General features: G+C 45.1%; 1 protein-coding gene across 10 annotated transcripts in view; it reads left to right on the top strand.

The window, feature by feature from the left end:
- Window positions 1-21,043, top strand: part of INF2 (inverted formin 2) — a 125,110-nt gene that overhangs the window by 59,041 nt on the left and 45,026 nt on the right. For all 10 annotated transcript variants that reach the window (XR_013622378.1, XR_010983280.2, XM_068107081.2 and 7 more), the window contains exon 7: window positions 11,024-11,165. Coding sequence is in view for 8 of the 10 variants with exons in the window: in XM_068107081.2 (XP_067963182.2) it covers window positions 11,024-11,165 (142 nt within the window). In the remaining 2 variants the exon portion in view is untranslated. The remainder of the gene's footprint in view (window positions 1-11,023; window positions 11,166-21,043) is intronic.

Here is a 21,043-nt window from a genome sequence, read left to right as displayed (position 1 = left end):
CCAAGCAAAAATGGTGAGCGGATCTCCTTCTTTGCTGAACTGAGAAAGTTCCTCCAAACACTGGATCTGCAGACTTGTCTAATTATTGGTGGCGACTTTAACTGTACTGTTAATGCCTCATGCGACCGAAACGGGCTGGAACCTCAACCATGTACCGCAAAACTCTTTGCAAATATCATCGCAAAATATAATCTCCATGATGTCTGGCGCTTGCAACACCCTCCCGAACAATCCTACACATGGTGTCGTTGTTCCAACAACCACATCTCACTTGCGAGGCTTGATCGCATTTATGTAAATTCTCACCTGTTACATGGAGTTTGCAAATCTGACATCGTGCCTTCCAGTTTCTCCGATCACTCCCTAGCTCGAGCATTCGTTCAACTCTCGAAACCGTGTCCAGGGAGTTCTCACTGGAAATTCAACAATAGTTTAATAGAAGACTTCAACTTTATTCAGGCTTTTGAATCTTTCTGGACAGATCTCTTGGAACGGAAGCTAAGCTGTTCTGTTAACCCACTGGTGTGGTGGGATCTAGTAAAAACCCAAATCAAAGGCTCTGCCAACAATACCAGAGCTTCTCAAAAAGGGCTGATTATGAAGCAAGGAAATTATTGCAATCAGAGATTTTACATCTTCAGAGGGTCACAGGACAAAATAATAATGTGCAAAGAGCCTTAACCGAAAAACAGTCTTTATTGAAAGAAATAACTGAGAGGAATGCACGTGGTGCCCTAGTTCGGATGAGGGTGCAGCACCTTAACGAGACAGACATACCAACTAAGTATTTTTTTTCCTTAGAGAAACGCCTCCCGAACAAACAGCTCTCTCAACTGCGTTTGGCAGACTCATCCATCACTTTCAACCAATCAGTTATTAAACTTTTCACAAAGGAATATTTCTCGAAAATATACTCGATGGAGCAAATAAATCCTGTCAGTGTCGCCTCTATCTCTGTAGGGCTGCCAGTGTTGTGTGAGGGTGGACGTTCCTACCTGGAGGGGCCCATTACCTTGGACGAACTTGGTGCCGCTCTGCACAGCCTTGCTGTTGGAAAAGCGCCTGGATTGGACGGACTCACAACTGAATTTTATAAGAAATTCTGGCATCTACTGGGTCCCGAACTCCTCAACACCTTGAACGCAAGCTGCCAGCTTGGAGAGCTCCCTCAGAGTTGCCGACGGGCTATTCTCACCCTCATTCCAAAGAAAGGAGACTTGCTCTATATTAAAAACTGGCGCCCAATCTCTTTGCTATGCACAGACTATAAAGTATTCTCAAAAGCCCTGGCATCGCGACTTACTCCTCATCTCTCCTCATTGTTGAAAGAAGACCAATGTTATTGTGTACCCAAGCGCTCCATCTATGACAACATCTCCCTCGTAAGAGACATGATTGAACTGTGCAAAGAAAACCCCACAGATTTGGGACTTCTTCTCCTTGATCAGGAGAAGGCCTTTGACCGCGTCGATCATCGGTACCTCTTCAAAGTGCTTGAACGGTTTGGACTTGGTCCGACCTTCATTTCTTACATTAAGATACTGTATAACAATATCTCTAGTGTGCTTAAGATAAACAATGGACTTGTTACACCCTTGCCTGTCAACAGGGGAATTCGACAAGGTTGCCCCCTCTCTGGCTTGCTCTATGCTCTCTCCATCGAACCCTTACTGGGTTATTTGCGTGCTAGACTAACCGGTGTTGGGTTTTCTCATCTTGAACGGCCCATTAAGGTGCTGGCATATGCTGATGATGTGTGTGTTTTTGTGCGGAACCTCAATGACATTAACGTTGTCCGTTATTGTCTATCCGTGTTTGAAAAGGCTTCTTCAGCCAAAGTGAATTGGGAGAAAACGAGCGCCATTTGGCTTGGTCCGTCATGTCACTCGGCACCCAAACTTCCTGCTCCTCTTGCATGGGCCACTGATGGCGTGAAATACCTTGGAGTGTTCTTGGGTAATGACGCCACAGTAGCAAAGAATTGGGCTGGTCTGTTGGATCTTGTTGAAGGAAAACTGCAAAAATGGAGAAATCTGATAACACAACTGTCTTATCGTGGAAGGGTCTTGGTGATCAACAGTTTGGTGGCCTCTACCCTATGGCACAGGTTCTTTGTGCTGCACCCTCCGGCAGTGTTGCTTCAACAGCTCCAGAAGTGCTTTGTGTCTTTCTTCTGGGATGGAAAGCACTGGTTGCGACCCGAGGTCCTCAGCTTGCCACTGACCGATGGAGGCCAAGGCCTGGTTGACATAAAGAGCCGGTTAACGGCCTTTCGACTTTCGGTTGCTCTACGCATGCTGTACATGCACCCCTCTCCACCTTGGGTCGACGTCGCTCGTCGCCTTTTGCAGCAGGCGGGGAGACTAGGCTATGACCACGCTATATTCTTGATGGATCTCTCGCATCTTGATATGTCTCCCCTCTCCAGGTACGTGTCCACCAACGTTCTAAAATGTTTTGGCTGCGGACAATTTGGGCATGTTAAGCATGACTGCCCCCGAAAAGAGAATTCTCCACAAGTACAACCTCCCCTCCGAACCGGGAATAAGCAACCCCCCCACCTTCCCACCACCGATCCAATCCCTTCCACCACCGACCCAAGCCTTCCCACCACCGACCCAAGCCTTCCCACCACCGAACCAAACCCTCCCACCACCGAACCAAGCCTTCCCGCTGCCGAACCAAGCCCTCCCACCACCGACCCGAACCTTCCCACCATCGACCCAAGCCTTACCACCACTGATCCCAATCTGTCTACCACCGACCCAAGCCCTCCTACCACCGACCCAAACCCCCCCGCCGTACCCCCTTCCCCTCCCCTTGAAACAGGGGCCCCTCCCTCGACTGAAGGATCTAATTGCAGCCATCTCCTGTTAACGATAGACCTCACCCCCCAGGCGACATCGTCCAATCACAGCTTGTTGCCTGCTATAACTGATCCTTCCTCTCTCGCCGTGGTAGCCGATGGGAATCCCCTCCCGATGATCACGTCCTCCCCCCCCCACCCTCCCCCCAAACCCTTGCAGTCTCTTCCCACTAACCAGGACGAGTTTCAATTAGTCTGCCCAAAAGGAAAAAGACATCTACAAACAACAGATGAAAACGGTCATCTCTTTAAAAAACCTACAACTGAAAACCGACAGCCCCTCCTCTCTGCCCTAGATTTGTCCCTCGTCACAGAAAATCGTTTCTCGGTATCGGAGGACATAGATGTGGATGAATCCTCGCCCTTGTCTACTGACCTAGAAACTGATATGGTTGAACCGCAAAAATTAGTACCCCCCCCCCTCCCCCCCCCTCCCCTGAAGATGGCTCATTTCTCTCCCTCCCCGTCCCCGCCCTCTATGGACTATGCCCCATCCGATAACGTGGAGGGATGTGATGATGGTGAGGAGATAAATGATGAAAACCAGTGTGACACACCATCTGAGCCATCTGATATAGATGACTCTGTTAGTGAATGTGGTAGCCTTAAGGAAGAAGAAACCCCTCCAATCCCTCCCTCCGAGATAAAAAGGTTTCTTAAGGACACATTCCGAAAAAGGAATGTTGTTATAGAAACCTTTTTTCCGGAGCTACCTGATTTTATACATTCTGCTAGATTGATGGTAAAACGGCCCCACGTTTTTAATTTCAATTCCTCCCAACGTCACCGTTTAAAGAAGTGGTTGCAAAAAGCTAAGAATGAACTGCTATCAAAAAATTGAGTGGTGGTCACTCCTCCTTGTAGCTGTAATGAGTTTTTCCATTTGTAGCCTGAATATTAACGGAGGATGTTGCTCTGTCCGTAAAGTTCAAGTAAGGGATTTTTTATTACAGAAGAAAGTTGACATTGCCCTCTTACAAGAGACCCATGCCAACGACTGCTGTGTCGCAGAGTGGTGTAGGCTCTTCCCCGGCCTGTCCTTTTTTAGTAACGGTGACTCCCGCAAAGGTGGTGTCGCAATAATTCTTAGCCCCTCCTTTTCGCCTTCATCGCTTAAATTCAACGAAATACACAAGGGATCCCTAGCATCCCTAGAATTCCACTACTGTGGAAAATTCTATACTATTTTTAATATCTATGCCCAAAGTACGCCTGTAGCTCGGCGAGTTTTTTTTTATGCATTTGGGACACACCTAACGTCCCTCGACAGCCAAAACGCCCTAAAAAACCATCATGTTTGTATTGGTGGAGATTTTAATTGCACCCTCCAACCCCAACTAGACAGGAACAGTGCAGAGCCCCATCCTGCCTCCACAATCCCTCTCACAAAATTTTTAAAACAAATGAATTTGACAGATATATGGCGGGTACAGCACCCATCAATCAGGCAATACACATGGTGTCGATGCATTCAGGGTAATATTGTACTTGCTCGCTTGGACAAGTTTTATATTAATCCTCCACTTGAACGCCTCGTTCTGTCATCCAAAATTTGCCCATCAGGATTCTCGGACCACAGCGCAACATTTCTCAAAATTTCTGCCCCCTGCCCGAAACACAAGAGTGCTTTTTGGAAATTTAATAACAACTTACTTGATGATAGTACCTTTAAGGACATTTTTCCGGAAATTTGGAATATTCTAGTTGCCTCCCAAGGGAATTTCTCAAACCTCAGACAATGGTGGGATAATGCCAAAACGCACATCAGACTGTTCTGCCAACAATATCGTGCATATGGTGTTCAAGAGGAAAGAAAAACCACAACCTTACTCGAAGATGAAATCCTGGAATTACAGGAACAGCTTCAGGGAACTGCAAGTGTGAGCTACCAGGGAATGAGGCAACAAATTCATGGAAAAACGGCCTTACTGAATTCCATATCCGAAAGGCGAGCACAAAATGCTTTATTGCACCTGAAGATGAGGTACATACACGACCTTGATGCTCCAACCAAATCCTTCTTCAGCCTTAAAAGGGGGGCCTCTTCGTCAATGATTACATGCTTGCTCCATGATGGGGAACTCCTTTATGAAGATGGCAGAATCAGGGAATGTGCCCGGAAACATTTTAAACAACGGTTTATGCGGCATGACATTAACCAGGATGCAATATCGGAACTTGTTTCTAACCTTCCAACATTGGCAGAGGATCAGAAGCAGCACTTGGAGGATCCTCTTAGGTTACCTGAGCTCACCGCTGCCTTGAAGGCCTTGGAACCTGATAAAGCCCCTGGACTGGATGGGCTGACTAGTGAATTTTTCCAGGTTTTTTGGGACGCCATTGGACCTCACCTACTGCGGGTATTGAATGAATGTTTAGAGGACGGACAACTGCCGTGGAGTTGCCAGAGAGCAGTCACCACCTTAATTCCTAAGAAAGCGGACACTCAACTTATCGAGAACTGGCGTCCTATTTCTGTTTTATGTTCGGATTTTAAAATTTTAGCCAAAGCCTTGTCTAATCGAATGAAACCTTTTATGAATGTACTAATAGGAGAACATCAATCCTTTTGTATCCCTGGACGTACTATTTTTAATAATGTCTTTCTTATCCGTGATACCATTCGGTTTTGTAACATTTTTAATACGAATGTTGGCCTGTTTTTCATTGACCAAGGAAAAGCCTTTGACTGTATTGACCACATGTACCTTTTTAGAGTTTTGGAGAATTTTGGGTTTGGGCCTATTTTTATCTCGTACGTTAAACTTTTGTATTGTAATATATCCAGTGTTCTTAAAATTAATCAAGTATTGTGTAGCCCCATTGCTGTACAACGGGGAGTACGGCAAGGTTGCCCGCTATCTGGACTTTTATACTCTCTTGCCATCGAACCTCTTCTGCTCCAATTACGTATGCACATTTCTGGCTTCACTGGATCAATTCTTACCACACCGCTAAAAGTCTCTGCCGATGCAGATGATGTCTGTATTTATATAAAAAATAGTGCTGACGTCACTGCGGTGGCTCAGGCACTAAAGACATATTGTCAGGCTTGTTCAGGCCAGGTAAACTGGAAGAAGAGTGAAGCCCTTTGGATAGGACCTGGAGATTGCCCGCCAATTGTCCTACCAGGAGGAGTGAACTGGCAGAAAAGTGGCATCAAATACCTCGGTATTTTCCTAGGAGACTACACCTTTGAGCAGCAGAACTGGGTGGGGTTACCGGACAAGGTAATGGCAAAACTGGCCCGTTGGAAAGGACTTCTTTCTCAACTTTCGTACCGCGGAAGAACTCTTGTCATTCACAATCTTGTTGCCTCTATGCTATGGCATAAGATGATATGCCTACAACCGCCCGGGAGCCTTCTTATTACACTGCAAAAGAGCATTGTCGACTTTTTCTGGAGCGGGAAACACTGGCTCCAACCCCCCGTGGCATACTTACCACTCACTGAAGGTGGCCAAGGTCTTATTGATATCCGCAGCCGGATTATGGTCTTCCGGCTTCATATCGTGCGCCAACTTGTATATGGAGATGAAGCCCTACTCTGGAGGCCTCTGGCTAACTGCATATTGCAGCTTACATGCAAGCTGGGCTACTGCCGAGAACTTTTCTTGATGAACCCTCATCAAATCGATTCATCCTTGCTGCCCACCTTTTACCAAGGGGTGATGAACGCCTGGCAAGCCCTGTCCTTTTCCCGTGAAATGGCAACATACAACATGGAAATGTTGTTGAATGAGCCCCTATGCTACAACCCCTTCCTGGAAAACAGCCTGAATAATAGGGGACTTGTTCAACGTTTTGTTGATGCCAAGCTGCTGCGAGTGAAAGACCTCATGACAGAGTCTGGGAGCTGCCGGTTGAGTGCTGCCGCTGTGGCACAAAAAACCAGAATAAAATCTGTCAGGATCATCTCTCGGTTCCTTCAAGGGATATCCACAACGTATCGTAATACCTGCGAGGAACCTGGCCCTTCCCCTGAGGAAACGACGGGTGACTTCCCCAAACTCCTGGTCTTCAGCCCGCCACTTAATCTGTACCCTGGCCTGAACAGCCCTGATGATACTGCATTATCCCTTCCTGCCTTTCCAAAGAAAACTTTGTACAACGCGTACGTTAAAATTTTATCCGCAAAAACATTTTCTGAGCACCCGAGGCTTCGATGGCGGGATTTTTTACCCCCAATATCCCCCAATTGCCCCAACTGGCAGAGTTTTTATCTCTTGCCTACTCCAAAGTATGTTGGAGATATTCAATGGAAACTTGTACACTGGATTTTACCTTATAATGTTTTACTGAACCGGTTTTCTACTGCTAACTCTAATCTATGCCCTTTCTGTGCATCCATTGAAACCCTACCGCATATATACCTTGAGTGTGAACGATTGCAACCTCTTTTTACATTCCTTCAGGAACGCTTTGTGAAGCTTGGTTCCCTCTTCAATCACAATGTTTTTATTTATGGTGTTTTAGGACCGTCCTCCCTTAGGAATGTGGTTTTAATGAACTTTTTAATTGGTCAGGCCAAGTTTGCAATTTACAAATCCAGGAAGAAAAAAATGGGAAACGCTTCTGACTCGTCATATGATGTACTGCTCACCCTTAAGGCTCTTGTAAGTGCAAGTAGTGTAGCAGCATAGCAAACCTGTTGTGCATTTTGTGATACAAGCACCAAATTTGGCACACTAGTAGACTATCATATTATGAAAAGATCTGGATATTGGGCCATCTCAGATTCAGAGATTTGATTTTTGCAAGATTTCGATTCGATTGGGATCGAAGAGAACACCTTCTTCGTCTTCTGTACAGTGAAGTTGCCAGCCCTGAATTCTCTGGCTACATCTGGGTGCTTCATTGGGAGTGCAACCGTGTCCCTCAGGTGAACAGGGACCCACCTGGCATAGTGTGTGTGGTCTAAGGCATGGAACCATGGGACCAGTTCCGTCAGGGCATCAAGGTACGTCGTGAATGAAGCCTGTCGCAGAGAACGCACGTAGACCAGTACCAACATCTCTAGTTCCAGCACAGTTGCCCAGTACTGAAAGTTGGGAATGTCTTCTCCTCTCTGGTGACACCAGTCTTCGAACTCAGGCAGGTCTTCTGCATCATCAGCATATGTCATACAGTGGCGTTCATACGCACGGTGTTGCAGGATGTGCAGTGCCGCTGCAGTGATTTGATGAGCTCTTCTTGTGCGGGTGACGTGGGCAGCTCGTAGGAAGGAGTCGGCCGTCCCTGGCGTTGCAATCTCAGCTTGCAAAATCTGCAAATCTTGCAAAAATCAAATCTCTGAATCTGAGATGGCCCAATATCCAGATCTTTTCATAATATGATAGTCTACTAGTGTGCCAAATTTGGTGCTTGTATCACAAAATGCACAATTCTTTTGAATATTTGGGCTAAGCCGCCCCACTAAAGACTAAAACTAGAGTACCAGTTTTTTTTAAATGAACAAGAATTTAACATGTTTTAAAGAAAAGTGGGTTTTTAATGATGTCATATGCACACTTGATGATGATTATTTGATAATAACTTTTCCTTGAGACCATTTTATTGTGTTTTGTTTCTTTGTGACTGAACATAACTGATTTTTTTCACTCTTGTAATAAAAGGAAGAAACAGTCAGTCTCTCTCTCTCTCTCTCTCTCTCTCTCTCTCTCTCTCTCTCTCTCTCTGTCTCTCTGTCTCTCTCTGTCTCTGTCTCTCTCTGTCTCTCTCTGTCTCTCTCTGTCTCTCTGTGGCTTTGTTCCTTATACACGGCCACATATTTTAGGTTACAAACTCGGGGTATAAATATAACTTTGTGTGTGTGTGTGTGTGTGTGTGTGGGGGGGGGGGGGGGGTTGGGGGTGATAACATATGTTATGTAGCCACAGTCTCACATCGAGTGTAAGGGAGGGGGGGGGGAGGGGGGTGGGGGGCAAATAGGATGTAAATTCTCTATGTAAATGTGTACTGCATTGCGCCACTTAGTGGTGGCCGAGGGTATTACAATTTTCTCTATTACCTGGACAACACTGAGGTTGAAGCACTCTTTGCATGGGTAAATTCGTCCTCCTCACCTTCTCACCCCCACCCCCCAAAACGGAAGATCCTGTCAAAGCTCGACCCCTCCCCCCAAAAGATGTGTTTACAGTATAACACTCCCCTCCCTCTCCCCCTCCCTCCTTCCCCATTTCTTCCCTCTGCGTCCCCCTCTTCCCTGCCCCTACTGTCTCCCTCTTCTTCCCTCTCCTCCTCCTCACTCTACCCCCTCATCCTCTTCCCTCCCCTCTCCCCTCTCTCTCTTCCTCTGCAGGCAATGCCGGGTACTTCAGCTAGGAAATAAATGAAGGTGGAAATTATTACAAAACCGAGCTCTCTCAGTGGACAGGCTGATGAGAACTACTTGTGCTCTCTATAATTTTTTCCTTTGACATTTTAAAAATACATGGTCTAAGGTTTGTAATGGAGCTGAGACACACACACACACACACACACACACACACACACACACACACACACACACACACACACACACACACACATGCTGATGAGAAAAACACAACACAGTCACTGAGGTTGGGGGAAGTGGCGTCAATGCTGTCACTTCCCGGGATACTCTGGGTACCAATTGACGTCACAACAATGGCGCTGCCTTTCTCACTGCACTTACCGAGAAGCCCAATAAGTAAATCGCACGAGTACCTTAAGCTTATCACCAACTCTCATCTCCATCCACATATCATCCTGTACATTGATTCCCTCAATGTGTCCCCTTTCTCTCGGTAGCAAAGTGTACAGCGAGGATTATGATAGAGTTGCAGTAAGTGAGGCCCATTTTTTCCTCTTCCTGTAATTATTTTTCCTGATTGACCTTATCAATAATATTAGTATTATATCTATCTATAATTCCAGTAATCTCTGTGTGTGTGTGTGTCTGTGTGTGTGTGTGTGTGTTTGTCTGTGACCGCTGTTTCTCGACAACCACGGGTCCGATATACTTGAAACTTGCCAGATATATTGCTGGGGACCTGAGGATGTGCCTTTTCAAGGTTTCATATTAATCGGAGAAGTAGTTACCGAGCTATGTCCAAAAAACGATTCAACCAATCAGAGAGCAGCGAGCTATCACGTGTGCCGAACGTGGCGAACAGACTCTGCCTCGGACGGCACATTTGAGAGTGTATTCATTTATTTCACGTTGGCAAACTATGTTGGCGCTATGTTGGCGTTAAACTATGTTTTACAACTAATTAAAACTAATTTGCGATTCATCGTAACTGCGATATGCGACCTTCCGGACAGTCAAATGAGGACGTCACTTCCGGACTTACGGATAGTCATAGTGACGACGTACTGATGCTGAACGTGGCGAGCAGACGCTGCCTCGGACGGCACATTTGAGAGCGTATTCATTTATTTGACGTTGCAATCTGTGTTGATTGTTGTAAGGTACGATCGATTGTAGTACACGTTTATAATAACTCTGCCGATACAGGCCCAATTAACTGCAGCGCCATCCGAGCTGCGGCATCGGGACGATACATTCATTGTACGGTCACATCACGCACTTACGGGCACGCCCATGGGCCCATGGGCACGCCCATGCATGCATGGGCGAAGACATTTTTTTTTTTTTTTTTGGCAAGGAACGGGCACCCACGTACGGGCACGTCCTAGTCTATCTATAATTCCAGTAATCTCTGTGTGTATGTGTGTGTGTATGTGTGTGTGTGTGTGTATGTATGTGTGTGTGTCGTTTGTCTGTGACCGCTGTTTCTCGACAACCACGGGTCCGATATACGTGAAACTTGCCAGGTATATTGCTGGGGACCCGAGGATGTGCCTTTTCAAGGTTTCATATTAATCGGAGAAGTAGTTACCGAGCTATGGCGATTTATTTACCAAGCTCCGCAAGCCGTTCGCTTTGGACCAAACCATTTCATGTAAATAGAGGGGGGGGATTGTCACCGTACTCGCAAGCCGTTCGCTTTGGCTTTGCGAATGGACCAAACCATTTCATGTAAATAGAGGGGGGGGATATAATTTTAGATATATATATAGTACGGGCATGCCCTAGTAATATCAATAATATTAATATTTAATCGCTACCTAGTATATATATATATAAAACCCTTACATTTTTGTTGTGTGCTGATTAACTCTGTGCAGGTGAAAAATTATCCGATCGCTGCGACGCTGCTTTCCATCCTGCAGAACTTCTATGAGCTGGAGTCGCATCTCCCTGGCAGTGCCAACTTCTGGAATGCACTTGACTTACTCTCTCAAAGAGCTGCAATTTTGGCAAGCGAAGGTGTGCAATGAGTTGTCCTCATCATAGTTGGTTTTTAATGTTGAAGGACAAGGTTGAGCACAAAGTCAGCCTGCTATGAGTTCTTTTTATTTTTATAGTGATTCAATCTTGGGATTGGTCAGGCATGATGTCATTGAGTTAGTATAATTATTTTCAACTGTCTAACTTACAATGATAAAGGGTTACCCATTGGATCAATGCACCATCAGGGCTGTCGGGATGGCCTAGACTCTGGAGGTATGCACACTCACCTCCAAGCTGTCTCGCCTGGGTTCAAATCCCGACCGAGCTGATACCTAGCTGAAATGTCATCCCGGTGTTTCTGTTATGTCACTGGGCGGATGTTAAAAGATGAATGTTAAACTGGGCGTCCCGTCTGTGAACATTTATTGTTGGACGTCGAAGATCCCATGGTGTCCTTCGAAAAGAGTAGGCGAGTTATCACCGGCACCACGGTCAAATTCCAAATTCCTGCCCGAACCTGTGAGGCCATTCTATCAGTGGCACAGCCAATGACGCCAAGAGTGATGTTCACAGAGTGGATAAGTGTGATGTTCACAGAGCGGATAAGTGTGATGTTAATAGAGAAGATAAGTGTGATGTTAATAGAGAAGATAAGTGTGATGTTAATAGAGAAGATAAGTGTGATGTTAATAGAGAAGATAAGAGTGATGTTCACAGAGTGGATAAGTGTGATGTTAATAGAGAAGATACGTGTGATGTTCACAGAGCGGATAAGTGTGATGTTAATAGAGAAGATAAGTGTGATGTTAATAGAGAAGATAAGTGTGATGTTAATAGAGAAGATAAGTGTGATGTTAATAGAGAAGATACGTGTGATGTTAATAGAGAAGATAAGTGTGATGTTAATAGAGAAGATAAGTGTGATGTTAATAGAGAAGATAAGTGTGATCCTCACAGAGCGTATAAGTGTGATGTTAATAGAGAAGATAAGAGTGATGTTAATAGAGAAGATAAGTGTGATGTTAATAGAGAAGATAAGTGTGATGTTAATAGAGAAGATAAGTGTGATGTTAATAGAGAAGATAAGTGTGATGTTAATAGAGAAGATAAGTGTGATGTTAATAGAGAAGATAAGTGTGATGTTAATAGAGAAGATAAGTGTGATGTTCACAGAGTGGATAAGTGTGATGTTAATAGAGAAGATAAGAGTGATGTTCACAGAGTGGATAAGTGTGATGTTCACAGAGTGGATAAGTGTGATGTTAATAGAGAAGATAAGTGTGATGTTAATAGAGAAGATACGTGTGATGTTCACAGAGCGGATAAGTGTGATGTTAATAGAGAAGATAAGTGTGATGTTAATCGAGAAGATAAGTGTGATGTTAATAGAGAAGATAAATGTGATGTTAATAGAGAAGATACGTGTGATGTTAATAGAGAAGATAAGTGTGATGTTCACAGAGTGGATAAGTGTGATGTTAATAGAGAACATACGTGTGATGTTAATAGAGAAGATACATGTGATGTTAATAGAGAAGATAAGTGTGATGTTAATAGAGAAGATACGTGTGATGTTAATAGAGAAGATAAGAGTGATGTTAATAGAGAAGATACGTGTGATGTTAATAGAGAAGATAAGTGTGATGTTAATAGAGAAGATAAGTGTGATGTTAATAGAGAAGATACGTGTGATGTTAATAGAGAAGATAAGTGTGATGTTAATAGAGAAGATACGTGTGATGTTAATAGAGAAGATAAGTGTGATGTTAATAGAGAAGATAAGTGTGATGTTAATAGAGAAGAAACGTGTGATGTTAATAGAGAAGATAAGAGTGATGTTCACAGAGTGGATAAGTGTGATGTTAATAGAGAAGATAAGTGTGATGTTAATAGAGAAGATACGTGTGATGTTAATAGAGAAGATAAGTGTGATGTTCACAGAGTGGATAAGTGTGATGTAAATAGAGAAGATACGTGTGATGTTAATAGAGAAGATAAGTGTGATGTTAATAGAGAAGATACGTGTGATGTTAATAGAGAAGATAAGTGTGATGTTAATAGAGAAGATACGTGTGATGTTAATAGAGAAGATACGTGTGATGTTAATAGAGAAGATACGTGTGATGTTAATAGAGAAGATAAGTGTGATGTTAATAGAGAAGATACGTGTGATGTTAATAGAGAAGATAAGAGTGATGTTAATAGAGAAGATACGTGTGATGTTAATAGAGAAGTGTTACATATTTATGTGAATGTATGTGAATTACCATTCAGGTCTTTGCTTATCCGTGTGTAGTATATTAAGTTGTTGTGTAGTTGTTGTGGTTGGAGGGTCAGGAGCCCTTCTGAGGGAGTGGCCGGAAACGGAAGTGACCGGAAACGGAAGAGGAAAAGACACGAGGAAAAAAGGACGAGTATTATTCTTCCTCGCCCCGCTCCGACAAAAGGTGGGATCGACCTTGTGCTGCGTGGAAAAGCGGCGTTCCGAAGCCTGTCTGGCGAGAGGAATTACCGGGACGTGTACCTGCCCGGTGGAGACGTCAAGTTGACGTGGGGCCGTGAATCGACCCCGCGTCTGGCATCGTTCGCGGCACCGTCCAAACAGACGCGTGCGGGTCGCACGTTGGGGCCTAACGCGCCTTGCAAGCGGCGTGGGGTTTGGCTTGCTCTACCGTATCCGCTTCGCGTGGCCACGAGGGGCTGCAGCCACGGTGCCTGGTACAATACCTGCCCGGTGGAAACACGTCCACCCGAGGTTCGTTCAACCGCCCGAGTGCGGCGACGGCGACCATCATCTTGGTCAGGAGGGGCCCAGAGACATTGTGCGGGACCGAGACCAAAAGGGTGTCGTGAGTACTCACCGGGACACACATGTATAAGATGGCCATCTTAATCATAGGGAATTGATTGTGAATTGGGAATTGGTGATGATTGTGTATTGTTGATTGCTCGGGGAAAATCTCCGTGGTTGTGTCATTGAAATTGTGTGGTATCATTACCATTGGAAATATATCCTTGAACATCAGTTGTCTCCTGGGTGAAATTCATATGGATTGCGTGGCGAAAGCGCATATATAATACAGCTTGCTGGCGGAGTTCCTCTCACGGTCCGGGGGTCACCGAGACCAGGTATTCACCGAGGGGACCACGTAACAGAATTGGGGGCTCGTCCAAATTACGATTTGCGGTTTCGCAATTGGGTCTACGTCCGGGATTTAAAATTGTATAAAATAATAAAATAATATTTTTTTATTAATTAAAATTAATTAATTAATTATTAATTGGTAAAATTTTTTGAGAAATTGGGGTAAAGTCTTGGGTGAAGGTTAACAGGTGTTAACGATAGGCACCATGGCGTTTGTGGCACAGAACTTTGGGGTAACCCCGAGTGAGGCGCAGTTCCGAGCGTTGCTAAAGTCGGACCTCTTGAAATTGGCCAAACATTTTAACTTGGAGGTCCGAACTAATTTGAGGAAGGCAGAGTTGCAGGCCATGGTGATACAATCTATGGTGGGATTAGGAACATGGGACGAGTTAGCCTGGGAGTGGCTACCCGAAGAACCAGAAGACGTTGAGCTCCGGAAACTGGAGTTGCAATTACGGAGCCAGGAACGGATAAAAGAAGAAGAAAGGAAAGCAGAAAAGGAAAGAGCAGAAGAAGAAAGGAAAGCAGAAGAGAGAAGAGAAGAGAAACAAGCACAAGAAAGGAGAGTGGAACGAGAACTCCAGGAAAGGTTAGCAGAAGAAGAAAGGAAAGCAGAAAAGGAAAGAGCAGAAGAAGAAAGGAAAGCAGAAAAAGAAAGAGCAGAAGAAGAAAGGAAAGCAGAAGAGAGGAGAGAAGAGAAACAAGCAGAGGAAAGGAGAGGGGAACGAGAACTCCAGGAAAGGTTAAAAGAAGAGGAAAGGAAAGCAGAAGCGAGGAGAGAAGAGAAACAAGCAGAGGAAAGGAGAGTGGAAAGAGAACTCCAGGAAAGGTTAGAAGGGAGAAAAGCAGAGGAGAGGAGAGCTGCAAGGGACCTCGAAGCAGAGGAGAGAAAAGCGGAAAGGGAATTAAAGGAACGTGACATGGAGCTTCAGCAAGAAATCAAATTCAAGGAGCTGGAGTTAATGAGAGAACGGGGAGAGGCACCACCCTTGCTGACGGGGTCGACACCTAACCAGAAAACCTGGGATGTGGGCAGACATGTGAGGCTGGTTCCACCGTTCAGTGAAAAGGAAGTCGCGAAATTTTTCCCACACTTTGAGAAAGTGGCTCGACAATTAAACTGGCCGGAGGAGGCCTGGACCATACTCGTGCAAAGTGTGCTGGTGGGGAAAGCTCAGGAAATTTATTCGGCGCTACCAATGGACCAATGTGCAGATTATGAGGTACTGAAGAAGCACATCCTCAAGGCCTATGAGTTGGTTCCGGAAGCTTACAGGCAAAAATTCAGGAATGCCAGGAAGAGGGAGAGTGAGACCCATGTGGAGTTTGCCAGAGTGAAAGAAAACATGTTTGATCGGTGGTGTGAGTCAAAAGGAGTCGGGAAAGACTTCGAGACATTGCGGGACTTGATCCTGGTGGAGGAATTCCAGCAGTGTGTCCACGAGGACATCAAAGTGTACCTGCAGGAAAAGAAGGTACCAAAGTTGTGGGACGCAGCCACCATGGCAGATGATTATGCCTTAACCCACCGAATAGGGGTCCACGAACCTAACTCCTCGCCTAGATCTCCGCAGGGGAGGTGGGGAACAGCAGGTGCGGAGAACGACCATACATGGCGGCGGCCTCGAGATGATTATGGGGACAACTATGATACCCCACCGGTTCGAAATCAGAGGGATGCGGGCCCAAGACAAACTTATAGTTCGGGGGGCCCGAGGCAGACCCCGAGTTTTTCCTCCGGGCCTACTTGCGCGTTTTGCAAGAAACCTGGACACTTGATGTCCAGTTGTTACCTCATGAAAAGGGACAACCCAGAGCGGAGTCCGACTATTACAACTCCGAATGCGATGGCTAGCGTAAGAAATCGCCATCAAAAGGGTTACCAACCATTTATTTCAGAGGGGTTTGTGTCACTGGATGGAGCCTCGACTAACCGGAGACCGGTTAGGATATTGAGGGACACAGGGGCCCATCAATCTTTAATGCTTGAAGGCATTTTGCCATGGTCCGAGGAGACGGCAACGGGGGATAGTGTTCGTTTACAGGGGATCGGGGGCGGTGTTAGTGCTCCCCTTCAGGTCATCCAGTTGGAGTCCGATTTGGTGTCAGGACCGGTCACCGTCGGTTTACAAGCCACGCTTCCTGTAGAGGGTGTATCTGTGGTTATCGGGAATGATTTGGCCGGGGGTCAAGTTTATGGTAACCTGAGGGTTGGTAAAGAGCCCAGCAGGGAAAATAACACCACACCAGCTCGGGATGGCGACAAAAGTGCCAAGTTATTTGTAGGGGGACTGAACTTCAAAACAGAGGAAGAAGTTCTGACCTCTGTCTTCAACAGATATGGGCCGCTGGTGGAAGTGCGGTTGGTAAGAGACTGGGAAACGCAACAGTCAAGAGGGTTCGGCTTTGTCACGTTTGCCAGCACAAAAGACGCCAGAGAGGCAGAGAAGAATTGGAATGGCAAGGATTTGGAGGGTCGGACCATAACAGTAGGGAAGGCATTTCGTAGGCGTCGAGAGGTCTACAGGAGAGGACAACTGGGCGGTAGTTTTGGTAGTGGCCGAGAAGGAGACCGCTATTCAGGGGACTACAGGGACCAGTGGTCCCACCCTAATTATTAGGGAAGTTCTGAGAAGTTGAAGCACTGAAGGCGGCGGAGCCGCCGAGCCAAGATTCCTACACGAATTAACCGTGAACGCCGTTCCTAAAGGCGTCCATGTAGTGAACTTTCATGCACGGACTAACCGTGAACTCCACGTTCCTCAAGGCGCCCATGTAGAGAACTTTCCTGCACGGACTAACCGTGAACTCCGCGTTCCTAAAGGCATCCATGTAGTGAATACTCGGCTTGGCCTCCCGGAAAAAGTGCTATCGAGTTGCTTAACTTTGGATCTTTGATCAACCCCTTAACCTTCATTCCCAAGAAACTGACGGTCAAAGTCAGAGGGTCATGAGATGGAGTTTGATTTGGCAGGGACAATGTCGTTGTTGGTACTTAGTCCAGAGGGAGTAATCTGGAGGGGTTGTGGTGAAATTTTGGTTGCTTTATTTTTAAGTGATAACTGTGCCCGGGGGGAACGGATAATGTGGGGGGGGGGTTGAGTTATCTGGTTTGTTTCTCCAAATTGGCCGGCAAAGAAAGTTTTCGCTGGGTTCAAACTTTCTTTCTTGAAGGGGGGGAGTGTTACATATTTATGTGAATGTATGTGAATTACCATTCAGGTCTTTGCTTATCCGTGTGTAGTATATTAAGTTGTTGTGTAGTTGTTGTGGTTGGAGGGTCAGGAGCCCTTCTGAGGGAGTGGCCGGAAACGGAAGTGACCGCAAACGGAAGAGGAAAAGACACGAGGAAAAAAGGACGAGTATTATTCTTCCTCGCCCCGCTCCGACAAAAGGTGGGATCGACCTTGCGCTGCGTGGAAAAGCGGCGTTCCGAAGCCTGTCTGGCGAGAGGAATTACCGGGACGTGTACCTGCCCGGTGGAGACGTCAAGTTGACGTGGGGCCGTGAATCGACCCCGCGTCTGGCATCGTTCGCGGCACCGTCCAAACAGACGCGTGCGGGTCGCACGTTGGGGCCTAACGCGCCTTGCAAGCGGCGTGGGGTTTGGCTTGCTCTACCGTATCCGCTTCGCGTGGCCACGAGGGGCTGCAGCCACGGTGCCTGGTACGATACCTGCCCGGTGGAAACACGTCCACCCGAGGTTCGTTCAACCGCCCGAGTGCGGCGACGGCGACCATCATCTTGGTCAGGAGGGGCCCAGAGACATTGTGCGGGACCGAGACCAAAAGGGTGTCGTGAGTACTCACCGGGACACACATGTATAAGATGGCCATCTTAATCATAGGGAATTGATTGTGAATTGGGAATTGGTGATGATTGTGTATTGTTGATTGCTCGGGGAAAATCTCCGTGGTTGTGTCATTGAAATTGTGTGGTATCATTACCATTGGAAATATATCCTTGAACATCAGTTGTCTCCTGGGTGAAATTCATATGGATTGCGTGGCGAAAGCGCATATATAATACAGCTTGCTGGCGGAGTTCCTCTCACGGTCCGGGGGTCACCGAGACCAGGTATTCACCGAGGGGACCACGTAACAGAAGATAAGTGTGATGTTAATAGAGAAGATAAGTGTGATGTTAATAGAGAAGATACTTGTGATGTTAATAGAGAAGATAAGTGTGATGTTAATAGAGAAGATACGTGTGATGTTAATAGAGAAGATAAGTGTGATGTTAATAGAGAAGATAAGTGTGATGAGAAGATACGTGTGATGTTAATAGAGAAGATAAGAGTGATGTTCACAGAGTGGATAAGTGTGATGTTAATAGAGAAGATACGTGTGATGTTCACACAGCGGATAAGTGTGATGTTAATAGAGAAGATAAGTGTGATGTTAATAGAGAAGATAAGTGTGATGTTAAGAGAGAAGATACGTGTGATGTTAATAGAGAAGATAAGAGTGATGCTCACAGAGCGGATAAGTGTGATGTTAATAGAGAAGATAAGTGTGATGTTAATAGAGAAGATACGTGTGATGTTAATAGAGAAGATACGTGTGATGTTAATAGAGAAGATAAGTGTGATGTTCACAGAGTGGATAAGTGTGATGTTAATAGAGAAGATAAGTGTGATGTTAATAGAGAAGATACGTGTGATGTTAATCGAGAAGATACCTGTGATGTTAATAGAGAAGATAAGTGTGATGTTCACAGAGTGGATAAGTGTGATGTTAATAGAGAAGATACGTGTGATGTTAATAGAGAAGATAAGTGTGATGTTAATAGAGAAGATACGTGTGATGTTAATAGAGAAGATAAGTGTGATGTTAATAGAGAAGATAAGTGTGATGTTAATAGAGAAGATAAGTGTGATGTTAATAGAGAAGATAAGTGTGATGCTCACAGAGCAGATAAGTGTGATGCTCACAGAGCGGATAAGTGTGATGTTAATAGAGAAGATAAGAGTGATGTTCACAGAGTGGATAAGTGTGATGTTAATAGAGAAGATACGTGTGATGTTCACAGAGCGGATAAGTGTGATGTTAATAGAGAAGATAAGTGTGATGTTAATAGAGAAGATAAGTGTGATGTTAATCGAGAAGATAAATGTGATGCTCACAGAGCAGATAAGTGTGATGTTAATAGAGAAGATAAGTGTGATGCTCACAGAGCAGATAAGTGTGATGTTAATAGAGAAGATAAGTGTGATGTTAATAGAGAAGATAAGTGTGATGCTCACAGAGCAGATAAGTGTGATGTTAATAGAGATGATAAGTGTGATGCTCACAGAGCGGATAAGTGTGATGTTAATAGAGAAGATAAGTGTGATGCTCACAGAGCAGATAAGTGTGATATTAATAGAGAAGATAAGAGTGATGTTCACAGAGCGGATAAGTGTCATGTTAATAGAGAAGATAAGTGTGATGCTCAGAGCAGATAAGTGTGATGTTAATAGAGAAGATAAGTGTGATGTTCACAGAGCGGATACGTGTGATGTTAATAGAGAAGATAAGTGTGATGTTAATAGAGAAGATAAGTGTGATGTTAATAGAGAAGATAAGTGTGATGTTAATAGAGGAGATAAGTGTGATGCTCACAGAGCGGATAAGTGTGATGTTCACAGAGCGGATAAGTGTGATGTTAATAGAGAAGATAAGTGTGATGTTCACAGAGCGGATAAGTGTGATGTTAATAGAGAAGATAAGTGTGATGTTCACAGAGCGGATAAGTGTGATGTTAATAGAGAAGATAAGAGTGATGTTCACAGAGCGGATAAGTGTGATGTTAATAGAGAAGATAAGTGTGATGTTCACAGAGCGGATAAGTGTGATGTTAATAGAGAAGATAAGAGTGATGTTCACAGTGCGGATAAGTGTGATGCTCACAGAGCGGATAAGTGTGATCTTCACAGAGCGGATAAGTGTGATGTTAATAGAGAAGATAAGAGTGATGTTCACAGAGCGGATAAGTGTGATGTTAATAGAGAAGATAAGAGTGATGTTCACAGAGCGGATAAGTGTGATGCTCACAGAGCGGATAAGTGTGATCTTCACAGAGCGGATAAGTGTGATGTTAATAGAGAAGATAAGTGTGATGTTAATAGAGAAGATAAGTGTGATGCTCACAGAGCGGATAAGTGTGATGTTCACAGAGCGGATAAGTGTGATGTTAATAGAGAAGATAAGTGTGATGTTCACAGAGCGGATAAGTGTGATGTTAATAGAGAAGATAAGTGTGATGTTCACAGAGCGGATAAGTGTGATGTTAATAGAGAAGATAAGAGTGATGTTCACAGAGCGGATGAGTGTGATGTTAATAGAGAAGATAAGTGTGTTGCTCACAGAGCAGATGAGTGTGATGCTCACCGAGCAGATGGGTGTGATGCTCACAGAGCAGATGGGTGTGATGCTCACAGAGCATATGAGTGTGATGCTCACAGAGCAGATGTGCATGATGTTAACAGAGCAGATGGGTGTGATGCTCACAGAGCAGATGAGTGTGATGCTCACAGAGCAGATGAGCAAGATGTTAGAGCAGATGAGCATGATGTTAACAGAGCAGATGAGCATGATGTTAACAGAGCAGATGGGTGTGATGCTCACAGAGCAGATAAGCATGATGTTAACAGAGCAGATGAGTGTGATGCTCACAGAGCAGATAAGCTGTTAACAGAGCAGATAAACGTGATGTGAACAGAGCAGATGAGAGGGATGTTCACAGAGCAGATGAGTGTGATGCTCACAGAGCAGATGAGCATGATGTT

The sequence above is a fragment of the Myxine glutinosa genome, chromosome 2 (genome assembly GCF_964187855.1).
Source record: "Myxine glutinosa chromosome 2, kmMyxGlut1.1, whole genome shotgun sequence".
In the NCBI taxonomy this organism is placed as follows: Eukaryota; Metazoa; Chordata; class Myxini; order Myxiniformes; family Myxinidae; genus Myxine; species Myxine glutinosa.
Note: the sequence above shows the minus strand (reverse complement) of the source record. Positions and strands in the feature narration are given on the sequence as shown.